The sequence below is a fragment of the Canis lupus genome, chromosome 27 (genome assembly GCF_048164855.1).
Source record: "Canis lupus baileyi chromosome 27, mCanLup2.hap1, whole genome shotgun sequence".
In the NCBI taxonomy this organism is placed as follows: domain Eukaryota; kingdom Metazoa; phylum Chordata; class Mammalia; order Carnivora; family Canidae; genus Canis; species Canis lupus.
The window spans coordinates 6,438,570-6,463,636 of NC_132864.1; the positions used below are offsets into that span (position 1 = coordinate 6,438,570).

General features: G+C 39.2%; 1 protein-coding gene, 1 non-coding gene and 1 pseudogene across 2 annotated transcripts in view; 2 read left to right on the forward strand and 1 right to left on the reverse strand.

The window, feature by feature from the left end:
• Positions 1-25,067, reverse strand: part of LOC140619845 (uncharacterized) — a 64,093-nt gene that overhangs the window by 36,676 nt on the left and 2,350 nt on the right. The window contains exon 3 of the mRNA XM_072803769.1: positions 12,293-13,449. Within this exon, the coding sequence (XP_072659870.1) occupies positions 12,293-13,449 (1,157 nt within the window). The remainder of the gene's footprint in view (positions 1-12,292; positions 13,450-25,067) is intronic.
• LOC140619107 (rRNA-processing protein FCF1 homolog pseudogene) lies at positions 15,167-15,931 on the forward strand (annotated as a pseudogene).
• Positions 23,863-23,996, forward strand: LOC140619871 (small nucleolar RNA SNORA70). Its single transcript, XR_012019677.1, has one exon. It is a non-coding gene; the product is annotated as a small nucleolar RNA SNORA70 (small nucleolar RNA).

The following is a 25,067-nucleotide window of genomic DNA, read 5'->3' on the forward strand; positions in this document are numbered from 1 at the left end:
TTTTTAAGATTTTATTTATTTATTCAGGAGAGACAGTGAGAGAGGCAGAGACATAGAGAAGCAGGCTCCATGCAGGATGCCAAGTGTGGGACTCCTGGGATTCCAGGATCACACTCTGGGCAGAAGGCAGGTGCTCAACCGCTGAGCCACCCAGACTTCCCAAAACAGATTACATTTGATGTGACTGTTGTCAAGTAGGTTTTTTCCAGGGACTGGGCAAGTTTGCATGAATGCAATGAAGTGAAGGGAATGTTAAGGAAGCAGTTGAGGATGACATAAAGGAGCTTCTTTATCATTCAGAGGACTCTAAGAGGGCACCATAGAAACAATTCCCAGAAGTGCAGGAATTGGGCGTTTGTGGCTGGAATGTGAGGAACCGAGGAGCATTGTGATAGTACTGATAGAGAAAATAAGATCAGAACTGGGGGTGGGCTGAGCTTTGGGCTGTGACCAGTGAAAACAAAATCTAAAGGGAGGATAAATTAAATCTCAGCACATTCTAAAAAGATGGTGGATACTTCGGTCTAAAAGGATTCACATATACCTTGGAAAGGAGAGCCTGCAGACACACTGTGGAACTAATTATTCCTTTTCTTCGTAGCTGTTAGCAGTCCTGGAGGGCACAGCCATAGCAGGCAGCAAATAGAAAATGATCCCAAAATCATGTGTTTCTTGCATAAGGAGATACATTACGTGGTCCTCAGGGATCTGTGTATTAACTGGCCCACTGAAATCTTGGCACAGCAGCAGCTGCAGACTCAGGCACAGACTTACCTAGCATATCTCACAGATTTTAGTGCAACAGCTTCATACCTGCTTTTTCTCTGACTTGAATCATACTTTTTTTGCAGTCAGTGTTTATGTGCCACTGCATTGTGTATCAAAAGGAGTGAAATGCCCCAGCATTGGTGAGGGTGCAGCATTCTTCTTGAGGTTACTGATGGAAGCACAAATTAATACAGATTTTCTGTGGGACAGGTAAGCAAAATGAGAATATTCATAGCCCTTAATCTAGCAATTTTTTTCTGAACTTTTATGATAGAACTCTTCATTGAAGTTTGTATAGTCATCTCACAGTTTCAAGCTTCAGTGAAAAACTGCTAAATTCCTAAATTTCCAATAACATCCGGTTGGTCTTTAAAAACTAATTATGTCCATAAATTAGAATATAATGCAGTCACTATACTATATAAAATGTAGTTTCAGATTTATTGATGTGGGGGTGTATTTAATATATTGTGATTTTTTTTAAGGTTTTATTTATTTATTCCTGAGACACACACACATAGAGAGAGAGGCAGAGACACAGGCAGAGGGAGAAGCAGGCTCCATTCAGGGAGCCTGATGTAGGACTCCATCCCGGGTCTCCAGGATCACGCCCTGGGCGGAAGGCGGCGCTAAACTGCTGAGCCACCTGGGCTGGCCATATATTGGGATTTTCAAATACAATTACAAATATCAGAATATGACCATGTTTTTATTAAAATATTATAAATATGTATGTATGTGTATGCGTTGAAAATTTCCTGGAAGGATACAAAATCAATGCCCAGAAATCAGTGGCATTTCTATACATTAACGATGAGACTGAAGAAAGAGAAATTAAGGACTCAATCCCATTTACAATTGCACCCAAAAGCATAAGATACCTAGGAATAAACCTCACCAAAGAGGTAAAGGATCTATACCCTAAAAACTACAGAACACTTCTGAAAGAAATTGAGGAAGACACAAAGAGAAGGAAAAATATTCCATGCTCATGGATTGGAAGAATTAATATTGTGAAAATGTTACCCAGGGTAATTTACACATTTACTGCAATCCCTATCAAAATACCATGGACTTTCTTCAGAGAGTTGGAACAAATCATCTTAAGATTTGTGTGGAAGCAGAAGAGACCCCGAATAGCCAGGGGAATATTTAAAAAGAAAACCATAGCTGGGGGCATCACAATGCCAGATTTCAGGTTGTACTACAAAGCTGTGGTCATCAAGACAGTGGGTACTGGCACAAAAACAGACACACTGATCAATGGAACAGAATAGAGAATCCAGAAGTGGACCCTCAGCTTTATGGTCAACTAATATTCGACAAGGCAGGAAAGATTATCCACTGGAAAAAAGACAGTCTCTTCGATAAATGGTGCTAGGAAAATTGGACATCCACATGCAGAAGAATGAAACTAGACCATTCTCTGACACCATACACAAATATAAACTCAAAATGGATGAAAGATCTAAATGTGAGACAAGATTCCATCAAAATCCTAGAGGAGAACAGAGGCAACACCCTTTTTGAACTTGGCCACAGCAACTTCTTGCAAGATACATCCATGAAGGCAAAAGAAACAAAAGCAAAAATGAATTATTGGGACTTCATCAAGGTAAGAAGCTTCTGCACAGCAAAGGCAACAGTCAAAAAAACTCAAAGACAACCTACAGAATCGGAGAAGATATTTACAAATGACATATCAGATAAAGGGCTAGTATCCAAGATCTATAAAGAACTTATTAAACTCAACAGCAAAGAAACAAACAATCCAATCATGAAATGGGCAAAAAGACATGAAGAGAAATCTCACAGAGGAACACATCGGCATGGCCAACATGCACATGAGAAAATGCTCTGCATCACTTGCCATCAGGGAAATACAAATCAAAACCACAATGAGATACCACCTCACACCAGTGAGAATGGGGAAAATTAACAAGACAGGAAACAACAAATGTTGGAGAAGATGTGGAGAAAGGGGAACCTTCTTGCACTGTTGGTGGGAATGTGAACTGGTGCAGCCACTCTGGAAAACTGTGTGGAGGTTCCTCAAAGAGTTAAATATAGATCTGCCCTACGACCCAGCAATTGCACTGTTGGGGATTTACCCCAAAGATTCAGATGCAATGAAACGCTGGGACACCTGCACCCCGATGTTTATAGCAGCAATGTCCACAATAGCCAAACTGTGGAAGGAGCCTCGGTGTCCATGGAAAGATGAGTGGATAAAGATGTGGTCTATATATACAATGGAATATTAGCTGTTAGAAACGACAAATGCCCAATATTTGCTTTGACATAGAGGGACCTGGAGGGTATTATGCTGAGTGAAATAATCGGAAAAGGACAAACATTATATGTTCTCATTCATTTGGGGAATATAAAAATTAGTGAAAGAGAATAAAGGGAAAGGAGAGAAAATGAGCAAAAATATCAGTGAGGGTGACAAAACATGAGAGACACCTAACTCTGGGAAATGAACAAGCGGTAGTGGTAGGGGAGGTGGGTGGGGGGTTGGGATGACTGGGTGATGGGCACTGAGAGGGGCACTTGGCCGGATTAGCACTGGGTGTTATGCTATATGTTGGCAAATTGAACTCCAATAAAAAAATAAATTAAATAAAATAAATAAAAAAGAAAATATCCTGGGAAGATAGATACCAATATATTATCCATAGTTACTTATGAATTACAACTTTTATTGAAGTATAGTCGACATACAATGTTCTGTTAGTTTCAGGTATATAGCACAGTGATTCTGCCATTCTATACATTATGCTATGCTTACCACAATAAGTATAATCACATCTGTCACCAGACATTATTATGGTATTATTTTTTTAAGATTTTATTCATGAGAGATGCACAAAGAAAGAGGCAGAGACACAGGCAGAGGGAGAAGCAGGTTCCCAGCAAGGAGCCCAAAGTGGGACTTGATGCCAGATCATGGGATCACACCCTGAGCCGAAGGCAATCAACTGCTGAACCACCCAGGCGTCCCATTATTGTAGTATTATTGATTGTATTCCCTAACGATGTACGTTTTACCCCTGTGACTTATTTTACAATTGGAAGTTTGCACCTCTTAATCCCCTTCACCTATTTTGCCAATGTCCTCCACTCTACTCCCTTCCAGCAATGGTATTTATGATTCTGTTCTTGTATTTGTTCTCTGTATTTATGATTGTTTCTTTTTTTTTTTTTTAAGATTCCATATATTTGTCTTTCTCTGACTTATTTCATGTAGCATAACTTCTAGGCACTTCCATGTTGTTTCAAATGGCAAGATGTTATTTTTTATGGTTGAGTAATATTCCATTCTGTGTATATATCACATCTTTTTCCAGTCATCAGTCCATGGACACTTGGGCTGCTTCCATATTTTGGCTATTGTTACAAATGCTAAACATGGGAGTGCATGTTTATCTTCAAATTTGTGTTTTTGTTCTTTGGGTAGATACCCAGTAGAATTACTGAATCATTTGGTATTTCTATTGTTTTGGTTTTTTAAGACTTTATTTGCAGAGAACACAAGCAGGAGGAGAGGCAGAGGGATAGAGAGATGCAGACCTCCCACCAAGCAGGGAAGGAGACTGACACAGGGCTTGATTCTGGGACCCTGGGATTATGACCCAAGCCAAAGGTTTAATGAACTAGCCACCCAGGCGCCCTATTGTTTTTTGTTTTGAGAAAGACAGAATGCTCACCCACATTATGAGGTGGGGGAAGGAATCTTTTTTTTTTTTTTTTTTTAAGATTTTGAGAAAGAGAAAGCTTGAGCACGAGAAGGGCAGAGGCAGAGAGAAAAGCAAACTCCCCACTAAGCATGGAGCCCAACACTGGGTTGAATCCCACGACCCTAAGATCATGACCTGAGCTGAAATCAAGAGTCCGATGCCCACACAAGCCACCTAGGAGCCCAGAAGGAGAGAATCTTAAACAGGTTCCGCACACAACTCAATCTTTCAATCCTGAGATCATGACCTCAGCCAAAATCAAGACTCAAATGCTTAACTGAGGCATGAAGGTGCCCTCTATTGTTAATTTTTTAAGGAATTTCCATACTGTGTACCACAGTGGTTACACCAATGTGCATTACCACCAGTAGTGCATGAAAGTTTTCTCCACATCCTGGCCAACACTCGTTATTTCTTGTCTTTTTTATACTAGGTCTTTGAACAAATTTAAGGTGGTATTTCATTTGGATTTGCATTTCCCTGCTGATTAGTGATGCTGAGCATCTTTTCATTGGTCTGTTGGCCATCCACCATCCATATATCTCTGGAAAAACATGTATTCAGGTCCTCTGCCCATTCTTAAATTATTCAGCTTTTTGGGCTATTGAGTTGAATAAGTTCTCATTTTATTTTATTAATTTTTTTAAAGATTTATTTATTTATTTATTCATGATAGACATAGAAAGAGAGAGAGGCAGAGACACAGGAGGAGGGAGAAGCAGGCTCCATGCCGGGAGCCCAACGTGGGACTCGATCCCGGGACTCCAGGATCGCGCCCTGGGCCAAAGGCAGGCGCTAAACCTCTGAGCCACCCAGGGATCCCCAAGTTCTCTTTTTAAAGAAGAGTTTATTGGGATGCCTGGGTGGCTCAGTGGTTGAGCGATTGCCTTCAGTTCAGGGTGTTCAGGGCATGATCCTGGAGTTCTGGGATTGAGTTCCACATTGAGCTCCCTGCATGGAGCCTGCTTCTCCCTCTGCCTAAGTCTCTGCCTCTCTCCTTCTGTGCCTCTCATGAATAAATAAATCTTTTTTATTTTTTATTATTTATTTTTAAATTCTTTTTTAAAATTTTTTAAAATTTATTTATGATAGTCATACAGAGAGAGAGAGACAGAGAGACAGAGAGGCAGAGACATAGGCAGAGGGAGAAGCAGGCTCCATGCACCGGGAGCCTGACGTGGGATTCCATCCCGGGTCTCCAGGATCCCGCCCTGGGCCAAAGGCAGGCGCCAAACCGCTGCACGACCCAGGGATCCCCTTTTTTATTTTTTTTCCTTTTTTATTTTTTAAAAAAGATTGTATTTACTTGGCAGAGAGACAGGGAGAACACCAAAAAGGAACACAGGCAGGCAGAAGCAGAGGGAGAAGCAGACTCCACGCTGAGCAGGGATACCAATGCAGGGTTTGATCCCAGGACCCTGAGATCATGACCCAAGCTGAAGGCAGACACAAATGACTGAGTCACCCAGCTCCTCCTAGTTGAGTAAGTTCTTTATGTATCGTGGATATTAACCACTTTTTGGGACACACCAAATGCACCTATCTTCTCTCATTCAGTAGGTTGCCTTTTCATTTTGTTGGTTTTCTTTGCTGTTTAAGAGCTTTTTTTTTTTTTTTTTTTTAATTTTTTTATTTATTTATGATAGTCACAGAGAGAGAGAGAGGCAGAGACACAGGCAGAGGGAGAAGCAGGCTCCATGCACCGGGAGCCCGATGTGGGATTCGATCCCGGGTCTCCAGGATCGCGCCCTGGGCCAAAGGCAGGCGCCAAACCGCTGTGCCACCCAGGGATCCCTGTTTAAGAGCTTTTTATTTTGATGCAGTCCCAAAAATCTATTTTTGCTTTTGTTTCCCTTTCCTGAAAGGACAAATCTAGAAAAATGTTGTCAAGGCCAACGGCCAAGAGATTTCTGCCTATGTTTCCTTTTAGAAGTTTTAAGATTTCAGGTCTCACATTTTTTATTTTATTCTTCCCTATAGTATAAGAAAGTGGCCCAGTTTCATTCTTTTCCATGTATCTATCCAGTTGTCCCAACACCATTTATTGAGGAGACTATCATTTCTCCAATGTATATTCCCTCCTTTGTCATAGATTAATTGGCCATATAAGTGAGGGCTTATTTCTGAATCTTAGTTCCATTGATCTCTGCATTCACTTTGGTTCAGGTCATGATCTCAGGGTTCTCGGGTTGAACCCCACATCGAGCTCTCTGCTCAGCAAGGAGTCTGCTTCTCCCTCTCCCCTGGACATCCCCCCCTTCTCATGCTCACTAGTGCACACTCTCTTGCCCTCTCTCAAGTAAATAAGATCTTTAAAAAAAAAATTACACCATCTAAATCGACTTCTAGGCTAAATTCAAAATACAAGGGGGTAAAAAACAAGATGCTAGAATAAGAATAGGAGCACCTGTGTTAGATAAGGCACTCAAGATAAGGTCTCCATGAGATGACATTTAAGCTGAAATCTGAAGGAAAGGAAGGTAGTCCTCCATGATAAAGAGTGGAGGGACAAAAGAGCTTTATACATGGAACAGCAAAAGTCAGAGTCCTCATTCAGACCTTTGCATATTTTTCTTCTCTCCCTCACCTCCCCACTCAGTACTTTTGTTGATTTGCCTTCCAGTTTACTATTGTTCTGTGTTCAACTTAAGTCCATGTGTTAAACTCTTTATTTCATGTACTGTGTCTTCAATTCTAGAACAGCCATTTGACTATTTTTTATAGATTCTAATTACTAACTGAAATTGTCTAGTTTCCTTTTTCTTCCATCCTCTCCTGTATGTTAACATATTAACCATAATTACATCAACATCCTTATCTAAAACACCCAATATCTAGGTCACCTCTCTCCGCATCTCGTCAATTTTGTCTCATTGATTACAGGCACACCTCGGAGATAACTGAAGGTTTGTTTCCAGAGTGAATATTGCAATAAAGCAAGTCAAATGAATGTTTCCCAATGCATATAAATGTTATGCTTATACTATAATCAATTATATGTGCAGTACACTTTCTCCTCCCCATGGACATATATTAATTAAAAAAAATACTTTGCTAAAAAAAAATAAAAACCCACTAACCATCACATGGGCTTTTATAATCTTTTTGCTGGTGGAGGGTAATGCCTTGCTGATGGCTGCTGACTGGTCTGGGCAGTCGTTACTGATGGGTGGGTAGCTTTGGCAATTCCTTAAGATAATGAAGCTTGATCCATTAATTACTTTCTTTCATAAACGATTTCTCTATAGCATGTGATGCTGTTTAGTAGCATTTTATCCACAATAGAATTTCTTTCAAAATTAAAGTCAATCCTCTCAAATCCTGCCACTGCTTTACCAAGTTTATGTAATATTTTACATTCTTTGTCATTTCAACAGCCTTCACAGCATCTTCACCAAGAGTAGATTCCATCTCAGAGAGCCACTTTCTTTGTTCATCCATAAGAAGCAGCTCCTTATCTGTAAAATGTTACCATTAGATTGCAGCAATTCAATATAATGGAGAAAAACTTTAATATTATATCAGAATTACTAAAATGTGGTAGAGGCATAAAATGAGCAAATACTGTTGGAAATGGCAAAGATAGACTTCCTCTGCACAGGTTTGTCAAAAACCTTCAACTAAAAAAAAAAAAAAAGGTAGTATCTGCAAAGCACAATAAAGTATGTCTGTATATGATCCTGTTTTTCACACGCCTAATTAAAAAAAAAAAAAAATTGCCAGACATTATGTTTAAAAGAACTTCAGGGGCTTCTACCAGAGAATTTCTCCTTTCTTCTGCTAGTTTGAGGGGCTAATCACCTCAGTCCAGCAACAGTGAGTTGGGTCAGCACTTCACTCAATCTTCAATAAGCCTCAGTTCACCCTTGTTGAGCCTTTGGATTTGGGGTTGGAACTCTCCTAAAGCTTTTAAGTTAGAAGACTTGGTAGGTCCTCGTCTCCTTAACCTCCAACCTCCTACCTCGTGCAGCTTCAAATTTTGATGAGATGGCTTGAGGAGACTGGGCATTGATTTTAGGGAGCCACTTCCTCTGGTGGTTTTTTTCATTCCTAAACACCACAGACACTGCAGATACTTCAGTCTTCTAGAAGCTTTTATTCTGGGGATGCCTGGGTGGTTCAGTGGTTAAGCGTCTGCCTTGGGCTTGGGGCATGATCCTGGAGTCCCAGGATCAAGTCCCATATTGGGCTCCCTGCATTGGGGCCTGCTTCTCCCTCTGCCTGTGTCTCTGCCTCTCTCCCTGTCTCTCATGAATAAGTAAATAAAATCTTTAAAAAAGAGAGAGCTTTTATTCTGGCTCCCTGGCCACCCACACAGCCCTGAAACTCAGCTCATGTCCCAGGGGAGGGAACTGGCTGTGCATTTGAAGCTTCTCAAGTTGCTAATCTACCATTTCAACTTCAATTGACCACAGGAATACTTGTGATTTCTCTCTCATATTTTGGTCCATCTAGTCATCACTCTTTCCACAGCTCAACGATACCTTTAAAAATTCGTCGTATTTTCTCTGGTTGCTGCCACAATTCTGCATCCTATTTGGAAGTAGACTTTTTGAAGACATTTTAAGCAGCAGCTAAATCCAACCTCATAACACTGCATTCACTTGAAGAAGTTATCAGTAAAAACTGCTGCAAGCATACTAGAGAAACACAACTGCAGGACAGTCACATCTATGAGTGTGCCAGATACTGAGAGTCATTCAGCTGTACGCTCAGCCTGAGTATATGCAAGATAATTATTCTGAAGGGAAACTCAATTAAGGAAGGTTTCACATGGAAATTATATAGGGAGTCACACTCCAGAAAAGATACCATGTGTTATGTGCTCTTCTATAAAGGATAGACCTATTCATTAGGAGTATGATGCTTTAACAACATATGGATAATTGAGTAAATGGCAGCAGAGTAATGAAAATATTGTAACTGTCTTACCTGAAATAACAGTTGCATTCCTGCACTAAATGTTAAATATGCAAACGTAAGAAAATTGTCTGAGATAGAAACTTCTTATACTACATTGTTCAACATGTTCAAGGAGGATGCCATACATCCCTTCACATGTATGGAGATGGTCACACTATATAGTACCATTGTTTCTTGTCTCAACAATTCAAATAGGAACTGAAATAATACTATGTTCTACAAGTGACTTAAAGTGTAACATCATACATGTTTTTCTCCTACTGTTTGCTTTTATATCTTGTGTGCCTGGTTACCGTTACAGAGTTTCATCCTGAAAAACAGGCAACTTTCCTTTTTCCTTTTCTGCTATCTCTGGAAAGCACTACAGCTTATAAAAGATTGTTAAATATGGAAAGATTTAACAGATTTTTGTGCTAAAATTGAGTGAAAGAAAGCAACTATGAGCCTTGCCAACACCTTCTTGCTATGACAAATAAAACATACAATGAAAATACCCACAAATTATTTTCCCCCCAGTGGCATCTTAACATCTTATTGTATAATCTAGAAATTATCTGTATTTAATTTAATTAAAAATAATAGCAGGGGTACCTGGTTGGCTCAGTTAAGTGGTGGAATCCTGATTTCAGCTCAGGTCATGGGATTAAGCCCCTCGTCAGGCATCTGCTAGATTCTCTCTCCCCTTTTCCCTCTGTCCTTACCCACTGCACGCATTTTCTCCCAAATAAATAGCTTTCAAATAAAGAGTTCCTATTTTCTGAAATATATTAACCACAAATGAATGAGCATACCTTTAGGATGAGTTACATAGTTCAGAATGATTTTGCATGAAAGGAATTTTAAGGGAAAGTTAACTGTTTTTGAGAAAATGCTTCATGGGATTTGGTAAGCTGGACTACTGCCCACCATGGCACTCCCTGCGATTGCCCCACACTTACCTGATCATAGGCCTCTTGACATTTTTTCTCCCTCATTCTCTTTCCCTTGCTCCAATAAGGAAGTCACATTTGATTTAAAAATAGTCCTGCTTGCAATAGGGGAGAAAATAGATGCTTCAAAAGATTATGGTTCTTCCTAGATCCAGACTCAATTTCTTAATATAAAGGAGAAGCTATTAGAAGAGAACAAAAGCCTTCAAAGAAGAATAGAAACTACTTCCCACTTCTGCCAATTTTGTTTCCTCAAGAACCTAGAATAGAATTCAGGCAGGCAACTGCAAGCCCACCCGCTTTTACTAAAGAGAAAGCAAAGATACCTAGCTTGAGGTTCCGAATTTGGAGGAATGGTAACCTCGGATGCAGTTCCCATAGTTCCCAATCATTACATTCCCATATAAATTCTTCTGGTCAGGTTTCAATCTGCCCCATTTCTCCTGAGACAAGTCTATGACCACATCCCTGAATGTTCAAACCTCTGAAATGACAAATGCAATTTTTTTTGACAAATACATTTTTGTTCAACAAAGACCCCCTTACATGGTGCCTGCCCCACCATAGGAAAGGAAGGATTTGTACAATGGAGCTATTCCAGTAGCAACTGAGGCTCTGAGGAAATTATTAGACAACAGCTATGTTATATCATAGTAGGTAGGAAAGAAATTGGCCAGCTTCTCACTTGGTGAAAGATTTGCCCATACACGAAAAAATGTATTTAAATGAGGCACTTATTCAACCGCTAAACTGTGTATTACCTATCTTGCCAAGTCTTAAAGCAGACAGATGCTTCTAAGATAAGATACACCTTTAACTGGGACATTAAAAAATAGGCAAGGTGTACATGAAGAGTCAGAACAACATCTGGTTTATTGTGACAAATAACGTGCTTACAAAAGGAATGTTCCCAATGAAAATGGAACAAGAGGAAAACCACCTTGGTATCTTCCTACAACATAACTTATTTACATTTACTTCAGGCTAAGACAAGGCTAGTCATATTCAAGAATAAACAGGAGTTAGCAAAACCTTAAATCTAAACTATATCTCAAAGCTAAAGCCCTAAGTTCTTAAAAGTGTTTCTGTAATCCTGTATGTTTCTACAAATGCACACCAGTCTTCACTGCTGACATCACTATTGGGGTATTTGCATTTTCAGAACCATAAATGCTGTAGAAAAAAACTGTGCAAGTACCAGATTGATTAACTAAAAAACAAAGTATTTATTCATAACTTTCTTTTCTAAATTTGCTTTAAAACAAACAAAAATCATCTCCCCCAAAGAAAAACTCCCCCAAATTCCCTCCAGTAGGATGTCTCAGGACTCCTAAGATTTTGCCACACTCCTTACAATGGTAGTTTGCTTCCCAGTATAATTCTGCAGTTCGGAAATAAAGCAGAAAGTCAACTTCTATTCATTTATAGGGTTGCTCTTTCTCCTTAGAAGAGTATTTTCAAATTTAATAAATATTGCATGGTACACAGACATTGCCAAATCACTGCTTTTGTAAGACTATGCTTCATTATAAATTTTCTGATGTCCAGGAAATAATGCACTCTTGCCCACACACTCTGTCCTGTTTGAGCTGACAGATGCAGAATTAGGGCCAATTTCCAATTAAAAGCTTTCTCACATTTATTGGCCATGTATCCTTTCCTGGTAGGAATTTATAAATGTAGAGTGAGGGAATCCTACCAATGAAGTCTTCTCAGTACTGACTGATTTTATCTTCTGATGTTACAGAATGTGCAGCTATTAATGGCTTTCCCACATATTCCTGTGTGACTTTTTTCTCCAGGATGTTGAATCAAGTATAACCCATTTTCTTCACATTCAACATATGCACTTAAGGCTTCTTGCTAGGAGTCCTCTCAAATCCAAAGTAAGGCATGAATTGTTTGTTTTTTTTCTTAAACCATATACTCTTAGGTTTTCTCTATAGAGCGAATTCCTTTGTGTTCAGTAAGGAATGAGTGATAATTAAATGAATTTTCATATTCATAGGGGTTCTCTACAGTGTGTGTTCTCTGATGTTTGGCAAGGTTTGAGCTCCAGCTGAAGGACTTACTGCACACCTTACATACATAGGGTTTCTCCCCAGTGTGAGTTATCTGATGGAGAATAAGGGAGAAGCTTCGACTGAATGTTTTATCACACTCAGTACACGCATAGGGCTTTTCTCCAGTGTGAATTTTCATGTGTTGCAGAAGAGATGCATGCCATGTGAAAACTTTACCACAGTCATCACACTCATAGAGCTTTTCTCCAGCATGAATCCTCTGATGTTTAATAAGGAACGAGTGGCAACGGAAGGCTTTCCTACATTCATTACATTCGTAGGGAGTTTTGGTAGTATGGATGCTCTGATGCCGAGTAAGGTGTGAAGAACGGCGAAATGCCTTCCCACATTCAATGCATTCATAAGGTTTCTCTCCAGTATGTGTAATCTGGTGGCGAATGAGTTCTGAGCCACTGCTAAAGGCCTTCCCACATTTCCTACATATATACTGTTTCTTTCCTATGTGAATTCTCTGATGTCGTGTGAGGTTTGAGGCACGGCTAAAGGCCTTTCCACATTCAGTACATTCATAGGGTTTTTCCCCAGTATGTGTTCTCCGGTGTTCAATGAGGAATGAGAGGTAACTGAATGTTTTATTACAGTCCTTACACTCATGGGGTTTCTTTCCAGTATGTATCATCTGATGTTTCACAAGGTTTGAAATCTGGCTAAAGGTTTTGCCACATTCTTTACACACATATGGTTTCTCTCCAGTATGAGTTCTTTGGTGTAACACAAGGGAAAAGCGCCGACTGAAAGTTTTTCCACACTCATGACATCCATGGGGTCTCTCCACAGTATTGATACTCATGTGCTGAGACAGGGCTCCTGAATGAGAGTCTGTCACTTGCCTGATACATCCCTGATTTCCTTGCATCTGAGTATCTTCCTCGCATTTCCAGCCTCCTTTAAAACTGGAATGGTCAGGGTCTTGGTTAAGAATTCTTTCCACTACCAAATACTGGGATGAATCATCTTCACATATGACATTATTTGGAGAAAATTCTTTGATCTCACCATGAGACTCTGAAAATGAAAAAACAAAGCAAATGTTTGTTTTTCCTCTATTGAGTAAAGTAAAGCCACTCCTCACTTTTTCAATGACCGATTTTTAAAAAGCAGGAAAAAAAATCTCAACACTGCATGGCTTTCACAGTTCTCATACAGACTGAAATCTGAGCAGTATGCTCAGAAATTCAGAAGACATCAGAAGAGAGATGTAGGTAAATAAGGAAAAACAAAGCAGAAGTAACTGAAGGTGAGGGGGAAAAAGCAGGACAGGAAGATAAATACTTGGGAAGGATGTGTTCTCGTCTTCCCCAGCTCTACTTAAACTTTTCTGCACCCAAAAGGACTTGAAAAAGACAAATTTATAATGCTGCTAATAAACTATGATGTTCCTCAGGTCCCACAAAAACATCAAACTGTTCACTTAATGCCTCAGGAAACATCTTACCATGACTTATTCTAAATAAATAAGTAAAAGATATGTCTTTGAAAATGACTGCCTATGATCCTCTCTCTACTTTCCAAACTGACAAGTAAAGCTCAACTTTGGTATAACAGTGTCTTTCCACCACATCCTTTTTTAAAAAATATTTATTTATTAGAGAGAGTGCACAAACAAGAGGGGCAGAAGAAGAGGGAGAGAATCTGAAGCAAACTCCCCACTAAGTACAGAGCCTGACTCAGGGCTCCACCTCATGGCCTGAGCCAAAACCAAGAGTCAAGACACTTAGCCAACTGAACCACCCAGGAGTCCCATCAGATGCTTTTAATAGTCAAACATAGGCCCTGATTTTCTGCAGGCTAAATTTTAGGAAGGTATTTTATCATTTTCAGGGAGGAAAACTATATAATACTATGAAGACTTTTTAAAAATATATATTCACTCATATTCCAATTCTTAGGAAATACTTGGGGGTAAAAAGCCATTATATATAATTTATTCTCAGATGCCTCAGAGAAAAAAAATCATATACCAAATGATGATGGGAATGGGACAAAATGTTAGTAATAGCGGAATTTGAGTAAAGAGCTTATGGGTATTCTTTGCACTATTCTTGAAAGTTTTCTGGAAGTTTAAAATTATTTCCAAACACACTAAAAAATTCATTTTTTCTCTAAAACACACTTTAACATTTTAAATACTTTTATTTATTATCACTGACCATAAGCTTCTAAGGAAAAGTAAATAGATTTCTTTTTTTTTCTAAGATTTTATTTATTTATTTGAGAGAGAGTGAGACAGTACAGGGAAGGGGCAGAGAGAGAAATAGACTACCCACTGAGCAGGGAACCCATCACAGGGCTTGATCCCAGGATCCTGAGATCATGACCTGAGCCGAAGACAAGTGCTTCACTGACTGAGCCACCCAGGGAATCCCAGACCTTTCTGTAATATCTGAACAAAGAATCAAGATCTATACCTACATGGTGGGCATGATAAATGAAAGATTAGGATTGGGGAGGCAGTAAAATAATAGTTAAGAAAATGGTCTCAATAAAGAGAAAATCTTAAATTACTTTCCTGGCTCCTCTATAAACCAATTCCCTGCCTACTGAGCAATTCAGTAAGAGCTGTGGGGATATAAACAGAATAATTCTCTTCATGAGCTGAGAACACAGAAGAAAACAATTACTGATATAAGAAACAAGATAAGCCTATTATACTTAGAGTAAAAATTGTATGAAAGACCAGAAATATAAAAGTTCACTGCAAAAACAAGAGTGTGGCATTAACATGGGGAAGCAAAAGAAAGCAAGAAAGTATGCGACCATGAAGCGAATGCTTAGTCTCCGAGATCAGAGGCTTAAAGAGAAGGATAGATTAAAACCTATAAAGAAAGAAAAGAAAGATCCCAGTGCACTCAAGGAAAGAGAAGTCCCCCAACATCCTTCCTGCTTATTCTTCCAATATAACACACAGCTGGGCCCACCTTACCACATTCTGGTTGATACCAACTTTATCAACTTTTCCATTAAAGCCAAACTTGACTTAGTACAGTCAATGATGGACTGTCTGTATGCCAAGTGTATCCCTTGTATAACTGACTGTGTAACGGCTGAAATTGAGAAACTGGGGCAAAAGTATCGAGTGGCTCTAAGGATTGCCAAGGATCCAAGATTTGAACGATTGCCATGCACACACAAAGAAACCTATGCAGATGACTGCTTAGTACAGAGAGTAACTCAGCACAAGTGTTACATTGTGACCACAGTTGACCGGGACCTTAAACGAAGGATCCGGAAGATCCCTGGAGTTCCCATCATGTACATTTCTAACCATAGGTACAACATTCAGCGGATGCCAGATGATTATGGAGCCCCTTGGTTCTAATTCTTAAAAGATAGAGTTTTTCTGCCTTCTTATACCAACTTTTTCTGTTGCCAGTTCATATTAGCAATATGCTATAGTATGAATTATTCTTCTTACCCATTTGCTCTGTTACGAGCTGAGTATGGTTAAATATATTCATTTTTTGATGTTTTGAAAAAAAAAAAAGTTCACTGCAGTTGGTAAAGAGGCTTCACCTGAGGAAATTAGTTGGAAACTGAAATATAGCAGGATGTATCAGGTGAACCTAGACATTTAATGATATTAGAAAAAGCCACTGGAGTTAACTGCATAGATTCAGTATACAACCTGCCATATGGCTTCACAGACCAATAAGAGTAAAAAGCACAACCAAGAAAATCAGGTTCAAAATATGAACAGAATGCTAATTATATATTCCTCACCCCTCTTCTTTCCCTCAAAGTCACCTCCCCTCCTTTTATCACCTGTATGCCCATACTCTTTGGTAAACAACAGATGGATCTGATATAATTTAGCACTTATACTTATTAAAAGCCTAGAGGAATACAAGGATTCATTTTTCTTTCTTTTTAAGATTTGTTTGAGGGATCCCTGGGTGGCACAGCGGTTTAGCGCCTGCCTTTGGCCCAGGGCGCGATCCTGGAGACCCGGGATCAAATCCCACGTCAGGCTCCCGGTGCATGGAGCCTGCTTCTTCCTCTGCCTGTGTCTCTGCCTGTCTCTCTCACTATGTGCTTATCATAAATAAATTTAAAAATTAAAAAAAAAAAAAAAAGATTTGTTTGAGAGAGAGCACATGTGAGTGCAGGGAGAGGCAGAGGGAGGGGAAGAATCTCAAGCAGACTCAACACTCCGTGTAGAGCTCAATCTCACAACCTGAGGTCAGACCTGAGCTGAAACCAACAGTCGGTTGCTTAACTGACTACTCCACAGGTGCCCCTCAACCCTGCTTTTCAATGCTATAATGGAATTTTTAGCTAATGCTAAGACAAGAAAAGCAAATACAGATTGGCAAGAAGAAATAAAACTTGTTGTTGGCAGATGATACTATTAATCTATGCAGAGAATCTGAAAAAATTTACCAAAAAACCTGAATAAGTAATTATAACAAAATTGCAGGATATAAAGTTAATGGACAAAAGTCATTCTTTCCCAGATACCAGGAATGAGACAGAGACATTATTGTTTATATTAGCATACAAAAAATGAAATACTTAGGTATAAATCTAACAAAACAGGTACCAGGATTTATACAAGGAAAACTACAAAACTCGGATGATAGATATGAAGACAGAAATTCCATGTTCATTGGTTGATTCAATATTGTCAAGATGTCAGTTCTTCCCTACTTGATCTATAGATACAATGAAATCCGAGAAAGTAATTTTACAGATCCCAACAAACTGATTCTAAAGTTTGTATCAAGAAGCAAAAGATCTAGAATACCTAACAGGATCCTGAAGGAAAAGAACAAAGTTAGAGGATTGACAATGACTTCAAGACATATTATAAACTTATTATAATGAAGACAGTGAAAGACTAGACAAGTAGATCAATGGAACAGAGTACAGAGCTCAGAAACAGACCTGCATAATTATAGTCAATTGATCTTTGAAAAAGGAACAAAGACATCACAAGGGACCAAAAACATCTTTTCAACAAATGGTCCTCGAACAACTGTGCATCCACATGCATAAAAATGAATTTAGGCACACAACTTACACTTTTGACTAAAATTAACTCAAAATGGATCATAGACCTGGGATACCTGGGTGGCTCAGCAGTTGAGCATCTGCCTTCGGCTCAGGGTGTGATCCCAGAGTCCTGGGATTGAGTCCCGCATTAGGCTCCCTACATGGAGCCTGCTTCTCCCTTTGCCTGTGTCTCTGCCTCTCTCTCTCTCTTTGTGTCTCTCATGAATAAATAAAATCTTTTTTAAAAATGGATCATAGACCTAAATGTAAAACACAAAACTATAAACCTCCTAGAAGATAACATAGAAACCTAGATGACCTTAGATATGGCAATGACTTTTTAAATACAACCAAAACCATGATCCATGAAAGTAATTGATAAACTAGACTTCATAAATAGCCTCTGCTCTACAAAAGCCAGTATCAAAAGAATGAGAAGACAGACCACAACCTGGGAGAAAATATGTGCAAAAGACATATCTGATAAGACCTGATAACCAAAATATACAAAGAATTCTTAAAACTTAACAATAAGAAAATGAACAATACAATTTAAAAATGAGCAAAAGACCCAAACAGACGCATCACCAAAGATAATACAGATGGCCAGTAAGAATATGGAAAGATATTCAACATCACATTTCATGAAAGAATTCTAATTAAAACAAGATACCACTACACACTTATTAAATGGCCAAAATCCAAACCACTAACAACATCAAATGCTGAGAAGGATGCAGAGCAATAGGAACTATCATTCATTGCTTGTGGGAATGTAAAATGGTAGAACCAATTTGGAAAATAGTTTGGCAGTTTCTTTTAAAGATTTTATATATATATATATATATCTTTTATATATATCTTTTATATATATATCTTTTATATATATATATAAAAGATTTTATATATTTACTTATTTGAAAGAGAGAAAGAGAATGAATAGGGGGAGGGGCAGAGGGAGAAGCAGACTCCCCATGGAGCAGGTTAGCCTGACTTGAGATTCAATCCCAGAACCCTGGAATCATGACCTGGGCTGAAGACAGATGCTTACCTGACTGAGCCGCCCAGGTGCCCAGTTTGGCAGTTTCTTAACATACTCTTACCACATGATCCAACAATTGTATTCTTGGTATTTACCAATCAATTCAAAACTTATACTCACACAAAAGCCTGCAAAAGGATGTTTATAGCAGCTTTCTTTATAATTGTCAAAACTTGGAAGCAACCAAGATACTCTTCAGTAGGAGAATGCAAAAGTAAACTGCAGTTCATCTAGACAATAGAATATTATTCAGCACTTAAAAGAAATGAGCTGTTTACCCACGGAAAGGTATAAAGTTAAAGAAGCCAATCTGAAAATGCTTACTACTGTATGATTTCAACTACATGGCATTCTGGAAAAGGCAAAATCAGGAAGACAATAAAAAGATCAATAGTTGCCAGGGATTGGTGGGGAAAGAGTGATGAACAGGCAGAGCACAAAGGATTTTTAGTACAGTAAACTATTCCACATGATAACAATGGTGGATACATATCATTCTTATACATTTGCCCAAACCCACAGAATGTATATACAACATCAAGAGCAAAACCTAATGTAAACTATGGACTTTGGGTCATGATGTGTCAATGTAGGTTCATCAATTTTAACAAATATACATTATGTATGGGGATTGTGGTATGGGATGTCCACAATGGGAGTGGTTGTGAACCTCTGTACTTTCCATGCAATTTTGTTGTGAAACTAAAACTACTTTTAAAAAGTTTATTGAGACACCTGGGTGGCTCAGCAGTGAGTGTCTGCCTTTGGCTCTGGGTGTGATCCAGATCCAGGAATCAAGTCCCACATCGGAGGACTCTGATGGGGAGCCTGCTTCTCCCTCTATGTCTCTGCCTCTGTCTCTTGTGAATAAATAAATCTTCTAAAAAAATAAAAACAAAAAGCTTATTAATTAAAAAAAATACTATTGTATTTGCAGGGAAGAATCAATCTAGAAAGACTGAGGGTAGTTTTATTGCTTTAATGAAGGCTGAGAGATACAAATATACAAATTCACTACTAGCATTCTTTTTTTTTTTTTTTTTTTTTTTTTACTACTAGCATTCCAATAGAAAAGCAATATAGCCTGTAAGAAACTAGGGAAAGTTGCTTAAGAATTAATTCAACAACAACAACAACAACAAAAAGAATAAATTCAACAATATAGGTTGCCTGACTGGCTCCGTCAGTGGAGCATTCAACTCTTGATCTCAGGGTTGTAAATTCAAGCCCCATGTTGGGTGTAGAGATTACTTAGAAAAAATAAAATATTTTGGGGCACCTGAATGGTTCAGTCAGCTAAGCAGCCAGCTCTTGATTTCTGTTCAGTCATGATCTTGGGGTTCCGGGATTGATCCCTCCTCAGGGGGGAGTATGCTTGAGAATTTTCCTGCCTCTGCCCCTTTCCCCATTTATACACATAAATATAGGTGGTTTTTCTCTCTAAAATAAATCTTAAAAAAAAAAAAAAAAAAAAAGCAGCACTCCAAATGACTAAAATTTGAGAAGCTTGATGATCTCTTTATTAAGCTCCAGAGTATGATACTTGATTGCCTAGTGAATTGATATGGTTAAATATCCCACAAAGATCCAAAACTCAGTTAGTCACAAATTGAAAAAAATCTTCCCCTTCCCTTCAAAGTTGTTCTTATTTGTTTGTTTAATTTACTTATGACAGAAAGAGAAAAGAAAAGAAAAGAAAAGAAAAGAGAAAAAAGAAAAAGAACGAATGAATGAACGAGCACTAAGATGAGTGTTATCAACCACAACTCCTCAATCTTCTTCAGGTCTTGTATCTAGTCAATCTCCAAGTCCAATCTCCACATCCTTAGGTTAGCAGCCTGTACAGGGAAGCCTCCCTTCCCTGAACACTTCCACAGTTCCACAGTTCGTGTGATGATTAAATCCAGACCAGGTTATAGAGACAACTCTTAAGTGGTAGCCCTGTTTCCTAATCTTGCTTCCAATAAATGTGTTTTCCAAACCTCAGCTAAATAAAATGCTTGTAGTGAAAGGGAATATAAGGGAAGGGAGAAGAAATGTGTGGGAAATATCAGAAAGGGAGACAGAACATAAAGACTCCTAACTCTGGGAAACGAACTAGGGGTGGTGGAAGGGGAGGAGGGCAGGGGGTGGGGGTAAGTGGGTGACGGGCACTGAGGGGGACACTTGAGGGGATGAGCACTGGGTGTTATTCTGTATGTTGGTAAATTGAACACCAATGAAAAATTATTTTATTTAAAAAAAATTAAAAAATAAATAAATAAATAAATAAATAAATAAATAAATAAATAAATAAAATGCTTGCCTGCCTAAAATCTTTCAACGACTCCGTTAGAGATGAACTCTATGTTTGCTAACATGACTTGCAAAGCACCTGCATCATATGACCAGTGTTTTCCCTAACTTTCCTTAATTCCCATTTTCCTTCTTATACTTTATACTTTTGTTCAATCTAGCCTGAACCTTGTATTTTCATTTTATTAGTATCATCTTTCTACACACTGTAACTTTTTTTTCACTTACAAAATATAAGATGAAAAATTCAGTCCCTTATAGATGGAGTAAGAGCACTGCCACCTGTCTCTCCTGAATGCAGCTAAAAGCCATGGAAAAAATGCACAGAGCAGCTATCTGAAAACTCTAAAAAGTAAAGGGTGGCAAGTTGATTGGAGAAGGAAATCAGAACTCAAAGTAACACTGAACTGGTGGTGAGTTTCTTGGTTTGTTATCCTTGTCTCCAGGCCTAAACCCAAAGGCAACATGAAAGCAGGAACTGTGCATCAGGCTGCTCCCAGAGTAGCCTCCATTTCTGGTCTGAGGAATGGGAAAGAGGGTCTCTACTAGTCAGAGAAATCTTACCCCATTTCTACCCAATCCCAAGGTATCCTGCAGCAGCGATACCTTGGCAATTAAAACTCTAAGAGTGTTCGCAGAAAAATCTATGGTCACAAGAGCACAGAAATACCCATTTTCTTCTTTTTCTGTCTCCTTGTTGCTTGGTGCAGAGGCAGACATGGTTGCAGGAAACAGAGAGTAGAGGGGAAACTAGAGGTCTGCCTTTCTACCCAGAAGACTGAAAGAGGGGCCCTACAAGTGAAGCAGAGCTCAAGAAAGTGCTTCTGTAAAGCTGTATAAAATCCAGGGCACATCCCTGAGTTGTGCACATACATGAATCCTGGACTCACCCCTGAGATGTGCACATGCATGACATCCTCAATGTATCCCTGGGTTGTACATGTGCATGACATCCTGGGTGCACCCTTGGGTTGTGCACGCATGTATCTGACCCTGTATACTGTGCTAGAAACCGAAAACTGAAATGGGACCCCACAGCCTAGGTTGGGAAAGGCCAGAGGAGGTGCATATGCAGCACAAATACGACAGACCTACGAAAGCCGTAAAAATACAACTGTCCTAGGACCACATACGTAGAAGAAAGGTTAGAACTGACGGCCTTAACATACCCATATTGACAACCTGCCTAAATATAATTATCATCCCAGCAGGACCTAAACAAGACCTAGTCTTAGAATATAAAAATAAATAGGTTAAAATCCAAGTTATAGGACATCTGGAGAAACAGAAACGTTTCACCATCCTACAGGACAGCTGCAGACAACCCAACTATAAAACACACTTACGAAGCATTTATGTATGGATAGTACTTTTTAAAAAAAATACATTTATGTATGGATAGTGCTTTTAAAAAAAATACAAGCAAAACTTTTTTTGTTTTTTTTGTTTTTTTAAAGATTTATTTGTTTATTCAGAGAGAGCGCGAGAGAGGCAGAGATGCAGGCAGAGGGAAAAGCAGGCTCCATGCAGGAAGCCCGACGCGGGACCCGATCCCGGGTCTCCAGGATCACACCCTGGGCTGCAGGCGGCGCTAAACCTCTGTGCCACCGGGGCTGCCCGCAAAACTGTTTTGATACGAAAAATGGTTATTTTGATCATGTAGAAAATGTCCCTATAATTTATACATGATAGTGAAGTGAAATATTGAGATATAATTTACTTTTCAATTATTCTACAAAAAAAAGGAGTGGAGTGAGGCAAATAAAGGAAAATGTTATCCATTATTTAGTCCATAACTAAGGCTGTATAGACATATGCGAGAATAGAAAAGGAAACAATAAAAAACAGAGAACCCATAAATATACACAAATATTAACATTTAAGTTATGACAAACCTACAACATGTCAGCATATGATGCCATGATAATTGGATCTCCTCCCAGAAGAAATCAAAATTGACCAGTAACTCACACAACACACAAAAATCAATTCAAAGTGGACAACAGATCTAAATGTGATTGGCAAAATGACTAGGTTTAAGAGAAAATATAGGAAAATGCCTTCATTATGACCTCATGATAGGGAATGGTTTCTTAAACATGTTAATTCTACAGGGAACAACATCTGACCGCACTAAAACTAAAAATTTCCATTCATCAAAAGAAGTTATTAAGGGGGAAAATATACCATATGTGAGAGAAAACATTTGCAGTGAAAATAATTAGCGAAGCACTTGTATCTGAAATATCTAACTTCTATAAATCAATACAAAAGACAGAGAATCCAATACATAAATGAGCAAAGACCTTCAAGACACACATCACAGATGAGGGTACCCAGGTGTCCAGTAAATATACGGAAAGGTGCTCAACCTCTCATCAGTAATCAGAAAAATGCAATTTTCAACCATAGCAACCTCCCATTGCACACTCTTCTGCTAGGTCTGTATTATGGTGTCTTACTGTCTGGGGCATTCATTAGTAAGTATGCAGAACCAGGAGAACCCACTTATGGTGTTCATGAGAATGTAAGTCAGTAAAAGCACTCTGGAAAACATTTTTGCATTATCTCCTGATATGAAAGAGGTACACCATCCTCTGCCCCAGCAATTCTAGGCCTAGAAAGACACCACAACAAACCTGTGCCAGTCTGCACCTGGGCACAAGGACAATAGTAACGTTGCTTGCAACAGCCCTAAAATGCAAACAACCCAAGAAGCCCTCAATAACAGAATGGATAAATTGGTGGGGTACTGATGTGTACAATGAAACAAACTACCACAGTAATATGCAAAAAAGCATAAATCTTAAAAGTACTTTTGAAAAGCAAATCACAATACATACATTATGAACCCTCTAGATGAAGTTCACAAACATACTCATTTAACTATAGTGATTAGAGATACAAACAGTTGACAAGGTTTGTCAAGTAACCAAACCAGTAAGTTGCTCCCATAAAGAGAAGACTGCCTCTAGGTAGGGAAGGGGTGAGCACACAGTGCTCTTATGACGTGAGCAGTGGTTACATGCATATCTTTCAATAATTTGTTAAGCTGTACATTCATTTTGCCTTTTTAGAAAGGTACTGGACTGTAGCCAAGGAAACCACCATGTGCTCCCTCCACAGGGAGCCTGGTGTGCAATGGTGGCAAACAGTAGCCCCCTCAGTAGTGTATACAGCCTGTTGCTTAAATGGGTTGCCTTACAGGACTTTGGACACAGCCCTTTCCCTTTGACATTCATGTGGAACCCCCAATACCAAACAGGTATGTGGGGCATCCTTGGAAAACCCCAGGGCACAATAGCCAGGGTCCACATAGGCCAAATCCTTATCATCCATACAAAATGGAGAACCCTTATGCAGGGCCATATCCCAGTTCCCTGGGGCTGCCAGAAGATCCACATCTCTAAGAAGTGGGTCCACAGGGATCCCTGGGTGGCGCAGCGGTTTAGCGCCTGCCTTTGGCCCAGGGCGCGATCCTGGAGACCCAGGATCGAATCCCATGTCGGGCTCCCGGTGCATGGAGCCTGCTTCTCCCTCTGCCTGTGTCTCTGCCTCTCTCTGTGTGACTATCATAAATAAATAAATTAATTAAAAAAAAAAAAAAAAGTGGGTCCACATCTCACTTTAATATACAAGAATTTGAAGCCATGATGGCTGAAAAGCAGTTCATCTCAAATACCTGTGGGGGTCAAACACACCCTAACCATGGCCTCCTGGACAAATGGCTGGCCCTATGCTCATGAGAACCTTCCCACTGCCCTCTCCTTATTCATGCCCACCAATAAATCCTACTTCCTGTTTTTAATGAAAAGGGGGACTAGAATGAACACAAAAAAATTAGCAGAACTGTATTAAAGTAAGTGGAGGGGCACTTGGCTGGTTCCATCGGTTAGAGGAGGTAACTCTTAATCTCAAGACCAGGAGTTTGAGCCCCACACTGGACACAGGATTATTTAAAACAAAAGTAAGTAAGTGAATGAATGAAGGAATGAATAAAGTAGTGGAATTAGAGGCAATTTTTCTGTTTGACCTTTCCTCACTTCCCTTGTACACAGTTCTATCAGTTTTATTACTTTTACACAGGACATTATTCTTCAACTCCTCCTTAAATGAAGAAATCTCCCTGCACTTGCTTGAACTCGTAACTTCAGCCCACATCACTGCTTACTACACCCTCCTGGATCTCTGCAGCAAGTGAGCCTCACTGCCGTCAGCACCTGAGAGCTGGAGCTATTTTCACAGCTGCTCCGGTTCCCCTATCAGACTCCCAAACTACTGCTTCCCTGTCCGT